This window comes from Podarcis melisellensis (genome assembly GCF_964234715.1).
Source record: "Podarcis melisellensis genome assembly, chromosome: 14".
In the NCBI taxonomy this organism is placed as follows: Eukaryota; Metazoa; Chordata; class Lepidosauria; order Squamata; family Lacertidae; genus Podarcis; species Podarcis melisellensis.
Window position 1 is genome coordinate 10,428,841 of NC_138546.1, and position 12,244 is coordinate 10,441,084.

General features: G+C 42.6%; 1 protein-coding gene across 1 annotated transcript; it reads right to left on the minus strand.

Annotated features, from left to right (window-relative positions):
• Window positions 1-2,747: 2,747 nt before the first annotated feature.
• LOC309356643 (parvalbumin, thymic-like) lies at window positions 2,748-10,117 on the minus strand. Its single transcript, XM_081888195.1, has 5 exons — window positions 9,964-10,117; window positions 9,156-9,224; window positions 6,046-6,178; window positions 4,090-4,199; window positions 2,748-3,268 (listed from the first exon to the last, which is right to left on the minus strand). Exons 2-5 carry the CDS (start codon window positions 9,214-9,216, stop codon window positions 3,240-3,242), a joined length of 333 nt encoding a protein of 110 aa, XP_081744321.1. The 5' UTR covers window positions 9,217-9,224; window positions 9,964-10,117; the 3' UTR covers window positions 2,748-3,239.
• Between the last annotated feature and the right edge of the window lie 2,127 nt (window positions 10,118-12,244).

Below are 12,244 nucleotides of genomic sequence, written 5' to 3' on the forward strand. Positions count from 1 at the left end.
CTGTAACCCGAAGTACCACTGTATAGTGGTTTGGCTTTTTGTTGTTGATTATCTCTTAATTTCAACCTGTCAATACTCAATCACACATGTGGTGGCAGTGGATATATAACCTGGAAGAGCAAATTATGCATTAAAGCAGGGGCAGACTAAGTTGTGGGGCTGCTAATATTGATCAGCTCTAAGCAACCGCCACTTGGTAAGGTAGTTCTGGAGAGAAAGTAGCTTCTCTGTCAGTTCAGGGTTGGGATGTACCAACTTATCTCCCTGGGCCTTTTTGAACTTGTCCTCCTAGGGCAGAGTAATTGAGCAATATCCTGGATTCCTTGCATTGAGCTCTCTTTATTGTGGGCACTTGCTAGAGTTGAGTGATGCAATGAAGACAGCCTTGTGGAAATAATCCTGTCTTATCCTGGTATTCTGTACCAGGTACAAACATTTGGTTGTGAGCAAAACAAGAGTGCCATCAAGTGGTCGATTATTTCTAGTTACAGATAGGTAGCCGTGTTGGTCTGCCATAGTCAAAACAAAACAAAATCCTTCCAGTAGCACCTTAAAGACCAACTAAGTTAGTTCTTGGTATGAGCTTTCGTGTGCATGCGAAAGAAGAAGTGTATCTGAAGAAGTGTGCATGCACACGAAAGCTCATACCAAGAACTAACTTAGTTGGTCTTTAAGGTGCTACTGGAAGGAATTTTTTTTGTTTTGATTATTTCTAGGTAATTCTCTCTCAGTATAATTTTTTATTTCTGTGCTGAGTTGCTACTACACATAATGAAATTAAGCCTATCTTGATTTTTGTTGCTTTTAAATGAACTTAAACAAATAAGCGACTGCACAAGCATGCTCCCTGTCCACCAGTCTTAACGTCACACAATTCTCTCATCCTCCTTGCAATTCGCTGATCTCGTTGCATCCCAAACTGCAAAGGTGCCAAAGCCAAAAAACCCTTATGGTCGTGTGCAGTTGAGCCATATACATCACCTGCGTATTCTGAAGTAGAGTAGATGCTTTGCATGTGGGAAGATCCCGGGTTCAGTTCTCCAGCCTGGGAAAAGCTTGAAACACAGAACAGACAGCAGTCATTGTGGACCAGGGATGAAGAATCTCCATCCTTCCCACATGTACAAACACTTCCAGGGTCTCCCCCCCCCTTTGAGGGGAGGTGGTTGGGAGCCACATAGCATTGGTTGGACGGGCCAAAGTATACAAACACACAGTTACGCACACAAACACAGAGAGCCGAATAGCTATGGGAATGGCCTGGGGAGAATCCAGCAGGCCAGATTGAGACGACTGGTAGGTTGCATTTGGAGCATAAACTGGAAATCCCCCAACCCTGATACAGACTATATTGACCCTGGGAGACCTATGGTCTGTTTCAATATAAACGTCATTCCTTTGTTCCTCGGGTGGCTTCTATGGCATCCTTAAGAATATTGCCACTTCAAAGTGTTATAGGAATTCTAAGGTCTCAGATATACCATAAATGTTGATAATTGCACACATACCTAAGTATATAAACCACATGTCTAAAATGGTACAGGGAAGCAATCCAAAAGCCATCTTGGCTCTCCTAAAGCATCTCAATATTTCCACTGCCTCCTTAATCCCCCTTGCCTGAGAACAGGTAGGCAGATAGCAGTCAGGGGAAGTTCCTGAAGGGATTCCTCTCCTATATCTATGAACCTCCTTTGCATTGATCATCAGTTTGCTCAGATGCTCTGCATTGAGGGGTGTCTGACCGGCATCCTGGTTGTCTTACCAAACGCTAATGTTTTGTGCAAACTGTGTCTGGAACTGTGTAAAACTTGCTAATATCACACCTTGGCCAGCCTGAGCCACATTAACCCCACCTTATGTGTGATGTAATTTCTGACTGTAGAGGGCGTGTCCTTCTTCTCCACGCCGAAATGCAAACCCTTAAAAAAGACGTTTCTTCTTAGTTTTGGGTCTCTCTTGCCTCCTTGCAAGGAGGGGAGGGAACTCTTTTGCAACAGAGAAATAAAGACCTGCCTCCATCCATTCATCTCTGGCTGATCCTGGACTTAGGGGAATCAGTCCCTTGGGGGAGTTGAGCAGCCAAACCCAACCAGCCCTATTTCTCTATATCAAAAGGAATTGCTAGGGTTGTTTGTCAGGTCAGAGCAGCTTTGAGGGCAGAATCCAAGCAGGCAGAACTGACCCTCAGATTTGTCCTAGCACTTCCATAGCTGACCATGCTGTGGGAGGTCTAAATATCCAGTTTGCAACCATTATTATATGTCTCCCACCCCAGGGGCTCCTTTGTCAAAGAGAAGAAATGAGTTATCCGCACCTAGTTCCTTCTCTGCCATCATCCAGAAAGATCAACAAGTCTTCTGCCTTTGCCTTTTATCAACACTTAATTCCTGCCTTCCTTATATTGCTCTGTGGCTCCATGCCAGAAAGAGGCCTTGTCTCTGGGTCCAGGAAAATGCAGTATATGTTTGCTGGTGTGTGTTATTGAGTGCTATTTCCATGCTGGGCTTGCCAGTTCCATTCTGGCTCCCTTCCCCACTCAGCATTCCATATCCACACCGTCAGCTAAAAACGAATGTTTCCAAAGCATAACAAAGCTAACATGTCATGTTGCTGTTTTTTTTTACATTCATGATGTACAAAAGAAAGAAGGGAAACTTAACAACATAAGTTAAACAAGTAAAGAACGATTCCCTAATTTGTGAATGATGAAGTCTCTTTATATGTACAAATGAACAATTCCACCAGAGTTAACTACAGCAAGGCATTTAATGAAGCTGGTTGTGTTAAGGCAAGGACCAGTTTAAGCATTCTCTTTAAACATTTTTGTTTAAAGATAAACAAAAATCAACATGATTCTCCCATTGTCATTTCATATACCTTGATTGGAAGGAAGATTGATGTTGGTTGACTTTTGATCCAGAGATCTCTTTAAAATCCCACATTTATTGAGTGTTCCTACTAGCGCCTACTGCAAGTGAAACATAAAAGTTCGAAGTTCTTCTCCTTAGATTCCAACTTTGTCTCTGTTTGATGCAGACCTCCTTTAACTACGAATTTGTGACACCAGACAATAAGAAAGATCAAACAGCGCATTGGGAGTTTAACAAAGTCCTCTAACAATAAGAAACAATATATTGGCAACTGTCAATGCCATTTAACTGTATAAAATGTATAAATAAATAGTAGATTTGCAATAAGAAATAGTGTTTTACAATACAATAGCTTGGTCTTCCACTTGATCACTTGCTTGTAACCAGTGCTTGGAACTCTAGAAAAACAAAAACAAAACCCAGATTTAATTATTTTGCTGTTGAGAAAACTAGACAGCTTTATTTTTCTTTTTCAGAATCCATACTGATTCTCTCTAATGATGTCACACAGAGACTTCTGCCAGAGACTGAATTCAATGGTTGCATACACACCATACGTTTTAAGCGCCCCTCAAAGAATCATGGGAACTGTAGTTTACCCCTCAGAGAGCTACAATTCCCCACACCCTTAGAAAACTACAGTTTCCTAAATTCGGGGGAGGGAGGGGGGTGTGCTTTAAATGTATGGTGCTATAAATACACATCTCTACCATTAACTGCCAGGTTTTTTTATTGTATGTATGTTTTACCACACTTTGCCAGTGTGAGCCACCCAACCCTTTCTCCCCACTGTGCTACCAATCTGTGTTCCCAGTCTGGACCCCTCCCCACATGCCATTTACACTGGGGAGGGAACTTCTATTTTGTTCAGTTTGAGCTCCCTTCTTCAAGGGAAACTCTAGATTGGAGGGCCAGGAAGAGGGGAAGGTTAGAGACCCCTGCTCCCCTCCTTTGCATTTTACCAAAGAAGTACATCATATTTACAAGGAACAAGAATCAAATTCTGGGCAATTTGCAAGATAGAATCATAGAACCTGAACTTTCTGTTTTTGGATTTTAGTTTGTCTCGGAAGAAAATTCCAGAAGCCCTGATCACTTTTAATTTGTTCATTGTCATAAACTCCCTATCCCTATTATATTAAGGATAACAGGACAAGCAAGGCATACATGTCAGATCCAGGTGAATTAATAGGTAAGCATTCCGCTAATTTATCCCCACCTTCCACTCCAATTTTGCCATCTCCATCGGTGTCACCTGCCGCCAGGAAAGCATTGGTCTCCTTGTCAGTCAACACTCTGGCGCCTGGTTTGAAATTCTGCATGAAATTTCTGTCAGAGAAGAATTGATTGATGAGTGATAGGTTAGCAAGCTACAGTGAGGCCACAGTGTGGTTTTATCAACATTCGCCATGAAGCATTCCTTTCTGCTGGGGAAAAAAGCCTATGCAAAGCCTCCCCTCTTGTCAAGGAAAGCCATAGGGCAGGAAGAAATATATTTGTAATAGTCATAATAATTTGTTAACCTCTGGCATTCCCGCACCTCCAATACCCCTTTCATATAAGTTACTGCTTGTGCCCCCCAAATTCTTTCACATGCCAAAAAGTCACCCACCATCCAATCGTCCCACCAGCCAAAACATTCTTATTATTCAAGCTTTCATAGGCCATTGAGATCTCTTCTGCATTCTGCCACTTGGGCTGCCAATCTAGGTGAAATGCAAAACAAATTCCACACGCTTGCTGTGCTTCAAAGTGCTGCATTTCCATTCCCCTGTATTCTCTGCAGCCCCTGCGCTTTAATTTGATGGGAGAGGTAGGTGAAGCTGATACTGTACCAAGGAATGCAAAAACAGCTACTGTTGGGTCGGCCACTTTGTTCTGCTACGTTTCTAAGGAATTCTAAGGGAAAACCATCTTCCGCAGAAACTGCTGCTTGCCTTCTATCACTGTGCCATTGAGAGCGTGCTCACTTATGGCTTATGTGTGTGGTACGCAAGCTGTACTACCCAGGACAGGATGGGGTTGTGCAGAGTTGTTAAGGCAGCAGAGAGCATTGTTGGCTGCCCACTCTCCACCTTAGAGCAGATTTATGCCACAAGGTGCCATAGGAAGGCACTGGACATAGTAAAAGATCCATTGCATCCTGGTCACTGTCTCTTCAAGCTCCTGCCGTCGGGACGGAGATACAGGACGATGAAGACAAGAACGAGCCGTCTTAAGAACAGCTGCTTCTCCAGAGCGATCTCGGCCCTGAATGGGAAGCCTGGACTTTGAAAGTCATCTAATCTTCCTTGCTGTATTATACTGTATTGTTTTAATTAGTGTTTTTATGGAGCAGTCAAGTAATTTCGTTGTCCCCGAGAGGGGGCAATGACAATAAAGATATTATTATTATTATTATTATTATTATTATTATTATTATTATTATTATTATTATTATTATTATATTTCTTAACCTTTGAGCCCTGAATATGGTTCCGTAATTTGTATGGAATGTGGCAAAGGTGCCACTGGGGACTTAAGTTACACCTGGGGTCTTATATTCGGAAAGCTCTGAAAGTGGCCAAAAAAAGAGAGAGGAAATGGCATTACCAGAAAAGAGGGCACTGATCAGCATAAAATTTGCAATTGCTTCTTTATATGTATAGGTGTAGCGGTGGGAAAGTAAACTGTGTTTCCATGCACTCTGACACTCATCACAGTGTCCTGTTGTGCCAGAAGCACTTTAGTCATGCTGGCCACATGACCTGGAAAGCTGTCTGCGGACAAACGCTGGCTCCCTCGGCCTGAAAGCAAGATGAGCACCGCAACCCCATAGTCACCTTTGACTGGACTTAACCGTCCAGGGGTCCTTTACCTTTACATTTACCTAGTCACCAGTGCTGTTCTGTATGTGCTTAAGAATTTGTGCTATGCTATTACTGGAAGGCTCTATAACTATTCTTCTGTTTCTGATTGTGTAAAAGGTTGCACAAATTGTTGAACCAGCAAATCACCTTCTTTGGATCTAGTTTCATTTTGGATCTAGTGTCAGGTGTGAAATAGTTTGCCCAGAAGTGGAGCGCACCTTTCATCATGAACATATTTGGATCTGACCCAATGGCATGCAGGTTAACTACCGATTGTAAAACCGAAAATTGTCTCTTGGAAAGGCATTTCTTCCCCTTCTACTCACTGCAGTTCTTCTTTCTCAATGTATCCACTCTTGTCCTGGTCAAGGACTCCAAATACTTTCCCCAGTTCTTCCTTAGATTTTTTGCTTAGACCCGTCTTCTCAAAGAAGCTTTTGTAAGTGAAGGAATCGGGAGCTTTTGAAGCAGAAAAATGAAAAGAGATGGTGAAATATTGGAAGAAAAAGGAGGGGAGAAGTTAAAGGAAATAGATTCCCCCCCCCCCCGACCATCGTACATGAATGAGGACAACTTGTCTCCCAAAAAATGTCATATTTAGCCTTCCATCCTACCGCATGTTTTCAGGGAAGTTTGCCTTTGGGGGTAGCAATTCTGCTCGAATCAATTATAGCACTCAATAAAGGGTCCAGGACAAATCAAATCACCATGCCTCTCAAAAAGGCACAGTAATTAAGAGTTGCATTTTAAGTTGGATGTGCACTGATACAAAAATGCAAAGCGATTTGCAACTTGAAATTCACATAGTTTCAGCTGTGCATGTTGGGTTTCAGCAGCTGGGAATTATCAGTCTAAAAGGAGCCCTGAGACCCACAAGTTGGTCTTGTTTTCGAAACCAGGCTGGGTAGGTCTAAAAAAGGACAGGAAATGCCCATCATCATCTTCAGCTAATGGTTTGACACCAACAAGCAGATCATGCCCCGCAATGGAGGCGGTTAAAAAATGTTCTGTTTGCATGCATAAATATAAATATATATATATATTTAAAGAAGATCAAAACAAATAGAAGTGAATGCCATGTTGCAAGTTGGAGATAAGGTGAGTCCCACCAGGTACAGGAGCTGTCAGGCCAAGACTTTGGGGCAAAGGTCTGGGGTCCCACTATGCAAAATGAGCCAGAATAGCCCCAAACACAGCCAGGCTGGTGAAGTAGCAGATGCTGTCATCTAACAAGTGCCCTCCCTCCCCATAAGGTCACTGAACCCGGAGTCTAAAATTACCTAACTGCACTATTGGCCCAGGGTCTGAAAAGTTTGACGACTCTGGCTCTAAATCATGCTAAGATTGCAGAGTTCAATTATAGCTTAGGGAATATTCTCTCTGAGAAGCTCGGCACTAGGGGCGAAGGTGAAATCTGATTCTATGGGCATTTAAAGCCAAATTTATCAAATCCACACTTTCCGAAGCGATATGTGAACCGAAACGCAGCTATCCTTCGAAATTCACACTTATTCGGATTTTGCAGTGCAGTTATCCAACCAGTGTTAGCAAAAAAACCGCATAAATTAGAAGGAAGTGTGCAAACCCCCCCGAAGACATCAGTGGAAATAACATATAAAAATGCATTATAATAGGGGAAACGGCTTGCAAAAAATGTGTACATTAGTCAAAGCTACATAGAAAAATGTGTTCGGTCAGAGAAATTAGCACATAAATGCTGATAAATTGTAATCAGGATTATTATTATTATTTTAAATATTCAGCTTGTTGCAAAATGTGGAGAACTAAATTTAAGGCAGGGTAAATGAGAAACAGAGAACTTAAACTGATAGATCTTTCCATCCCAACTCAACATGTTGGTCTTGCACATACTGTACACACTTTGCCGTGGTTTCCAAACTCTGTTGTCTGCAGTAGCCTTTGGCATTGGCCTGAAATGACACCATGTCCAGGCGATTTTTAGGGGGAGGAGGATGTCAAGATACACAGTTGTGGTTGCCGCTTAATGGGGTGGGGAAAACCCCTTGCGGGGTGGGGTGGGGAAGGAACTTGTGCTACTCCAGGGGCTAGAAATTGTTAGAGAATTTCTACCCCCTCCAACCCCGAGAATTTTGGTGAATTTTTTCCTGCAATTTCTCTGCAGGCAAACAAGGTTGGGACTTTCAAGAGGCCATTTGCTCCCAGCTCTAGAATTTCCTTTTGCTCACCCAACAGAAACCAAAAGAAAAAGAAGGCTGCTTTGCTGTTTTTTTCTGCAAAACTTCCGAATCATTTTTGGGCGGCACCCACCATTCTCCCACAGCTATGCCCACAAATAACACATTGGGCCTTTGAAATCAGGTTTTTTTTTTCCTATTAAGATTCAAAACAATAGCAGCAAAGAGGGTGGCTATACTGTAATACATCTGCTGGTTGTATTGCTCTTTGCACTTATAGCCTATTATTATTATTATTATTATTATTATTATTATTATTATTATTATATTGCCCACTAAGCACAACAACAACCATTTTTTTTTGTATCTGCAATTATTACAAATAGTGTTATCACAGTTGTCATTCAGGGTTAGCACAAATTTTAACCAATTACATATAAAATGAATGTTGGGGGAAGCAGAGGACACGCCTCCTCTTTGTGGTAGTTAATATACACAAAGAAGACGGACTGTGAATTTGATATATCAGATATTAATCACAATGGATACAGCCTCATATTTCCAAAAAAAATATCCTCACCCAGGGCTAACCTAGTTTTGTATAAGCTGTGTGATCTGCCATCTCCTATAGTACAAGTATCTAACTGAAAAGCCAGATGTACACTTTTAGAAACAGGGTTTGTTTGTTTCTTGTTTGTTTAAATATTCTACATCTCTGTCTGTCTTAAGTCTGTCTTCTTTATGAGGTGCAGACAACTCACAGTTATTGGCCGTGACAAGCTCACTGCTGAAATTATTTTGGATAGAATTCCTTCAGTTCATAGACACACAATTTCTAATTTGCAAAACGTTGTGGCTTGGCTGTGTTTCAATAGCTGGTTAAGTTATTTTGTCTGCTTTGAGGGGGGGGGGGAATAACTTTTTGGGGAGGATTGTTTGTTTGTTTTGCTTTGCATTTTTAGGAAAGCGTATTTTAGAAAAGTGTCTGTTTTTCCATTAGTGATGCACAATCAAGTCCAGGAATCAGTGGCGTAGCTTGGGGGGTGCGGGGGGGGGGAGCCGACCGCACCGGGCACAACATCTGGGGGTTAGGGTTAGGGGGCGCAAATCCACGGGTTAGGGGGTGCAAATTACTTGCCTTGCCCCGGGTGCTGACAACCCACGCTACACCACTGCCAGGAATGGAGAATGGAAGAGCACGGAGAAAGTTACAGATTTCTTTAAAATATATTGTTTGCCTGAGGGTAGGGAAACCAAATACTTTTGAGGATAGAAATTACCTTGGCAGCTTTTCAGGGCAGCTTCAATGTCCGCATCAGACAGGATACCGGCGAAAGCCATTATCAAAGCTATAGGGGGAGGAAGGAGAAATAGTTAGCTGAGGTTAAAGACAGAAAGGAAAGTTATGAGGGCCATAGGGACGTGGGAGGCTGCCTTAAACTGAGTCAGACCGTGGGCCTTTGTAGCTCAGCACTGTCTACTCTGTCTGGCAGCAGCCATCCAGGGTTTCAGAGAGAGATTCGAATAGCATTTTCAAGCAGAGGTATCTAGGTGCAGGAGGTCTCAAGAGTAGACGGCTGTAGCTGCCAGAGCTCAAGTTGTTCTTCAGCCACCAGATGGGGTAGCGGCACGAGCTCTCCTTGTATCGCCTAGGAAATAGCAGCAGCAGCAGCAGCAAAAGCAATGATTACAAGTCCAAGGCAAAGGAGCTGCCATTCAAAACCAGCGAGCAGAGTTCCTTCGTCAAAATAATAATATATATTTTTTTACAAAATCCTGTTGTCCACCCAGGTTGTGTCTTTTTTCCACCAGGATGGTCACAAGGGTGATTAATTTGCTCTTCTCTGATCATTGTCCCCCCGTCCCCAGTTTGCACAAATGCCAAAAACAAGCAAAATAAAAAATGATTGTGGTCATAAGAATAATAAGAATAAATCTCTCATTGCTTGACAGCTTCTTTGGTCTGAGAATCTTGATAAGTTTCCACGCAGGTGGCTATTTTTTTATTGGCTTGGTTGTTGCCAATGGCTGCAAAAATAATAAAAAATGGCAGGGGAAAAAATCTCTAAGCTCAAAGGCTAAACTCACCTTGTGGATGTTTCCCAAAGCTGAGAGAAGAAAAGGGGGCAGAAAGATCTAAGATCTAAGGAGAGCTCTTCTCTTAGGGTATTTGCTTGGGCAGAGACCTTGTCTTATATAGGCTTTAGTTAAGACCCCCCAAGCCTTTTACAGAAGTCCTGGGACCACGTCATTGCTCAAATGCCCCAGGGGATAAGATACTGTAGCTGACAAGACCTGCTAGCTAATCAAATTGATATTTATATCCCAAAGGAATGTACATCGGGTCTTAGACAATATAGCAAGTTTTCAGAGCCACACAAAGTCGCTCCCCAACTGCTGTCTCCTAATGACACCCAAGTAAAAATGATATTTATAAAATATAAAGTTGGAACATTCCCACCCCCCCAATTAGAACTTTTATCTAGTTTTCTATTAAATGATAAGATCAGAAGACTTTGCAGGAGTGTCTCTGTGCTTCCAGGAAGCAAAAACTCTAGGTTCAAAGAGGCTAGTTTGAGAGTAAATCTGTGCTGAGTGGGTCAGTCTCCAGAAATAAATCATGGGTTGCATGCAGTGCAAAGTGCTGGTTTTGGCTTATAAAGCCTTAAAAGGCTCAGGACTGCAAGGCCTAAAGGACTGCCTCTCCTGATATGAACCTGCTGCCCATTAATTTCAGTGGTCTACTCTGAGGAGATCAGTTATGAATTCCCACTTACCCTGCCCCTTAATCATCAATCCTACACACCCCTGGGAATAAGTCCTGCAGTATATATATGAAAGAAAGATTAGCAGCCAATGAGGTACCACAGCAGCATCATACCTCAAGTCCCATTAAATTCAGTGGGATTTACTTCTGAGTAAACATGCATAGGATTGCACTCCATACTTAAGTCTTCGCCTTTATTTATTTTAAAAACGACACACATCCCTATAATATTTTCAATTACAATGGTACCTCAGGTTACAGACGCTTCAGGTTACAGACTCCGCTAACCCGGAAATAGTACCTCGGATTAAGAACTTTGCTTCAGAATGAGAACAGAAATCGCACGGCGGTGGCTCAGCGGCAGCAGGAGGCCCCATTAGCTAAAGTGGTACCTCAGGTTAAGAACAGTTTCAGGTTGAGAACGGACCTCCAGAACGAATTAAGTTCTTAACCTGAGGTACCACTTTAAAAACCAGGTTACTAACCAAACGGACCTGGAACCTGCGATCATCATCTGAGGCCCTTCGTTGTGTGCTTCTTCCACGAGAGGTCCAGAGGTTGACAACACGAGAATGGGCCTTTTCTCCCCATTTGTGGAAAGCGCTCCCCAGGGAGACATGCCTGGTGCCTTCATTACACATCATTAGGTGCCAGATGAAAGTGGATAACCAGGACTTGGGCTCATTAACATTCTATGGTCTTCTATGTATTTTATGTTCTCGTTTTGTATTTTTATGTTCGAGTGAAGGGCAGTATACAAATTTAAGTAATTAATAGAAGGGAGTAAGAGGCTTAAACTGAGGGCAGACCAGAGGATTCAGGAGAGCACATGGCTTCTGTTTGAAGAGCAAAGCCCGGAGCTCTAGGCCTCCAGGACTACAAATATGGTGGCCCTAGGAATGGACCATCAAAGCAGGACTCGGCCTTTGCATCTGCCCACCCTTGTTAATCATTAGCAACAGCTATGGTTGCTTATGAGGTGTCCACAAGGATAAACAACAAATAAACAATAAAAGCTATCCGTTAGGGCCAAACTCTGATTCCCCAAATTAGCCAGCCTCTATGGCATTTACCGTATTTTTCGCTCTATTAGACGCACCAGACCACAAGACACACCTAGCTTTTGGAGGAGGAAAACAAGAAAAAAAATATTCTGAATCTCAGAAGCCAGAACATCAAGAGGGATCACTGCGCAGTGAAAGCAGCGATCCCTCTTGCTGTTCTGGCTTCTGTGATAGCTGCGCAGCCTGCATTCGCTCCATAAGACGCACACACATTTCCTCTTACTTTTTAGGAGAGAAAAAGTGAGTCTTATAGAGCAAAAAATACGGTAGGTAATGTGGATTATATAAATTCAACTCTAAATGCTCCGTCTTAACTGGCTCATGGATTAAGCTGTTTGGCTGCTTCCCCGCTTAGAGCTGCTTCTCCTGGCAGAAATTATACACATGCTTGAGAGAGAGAGAGAGATCTGGAACCATCCCAGAAGTATGTCAGCTTTTGAGAAGGAACTCCCTGTACCATAACTGGCTGGAGGTCAGCCCATTCCAAAGCAGTGAGCTCCCTTGCACTCAGCAGCTGAAGATTGCTTCTCTGGTTCAG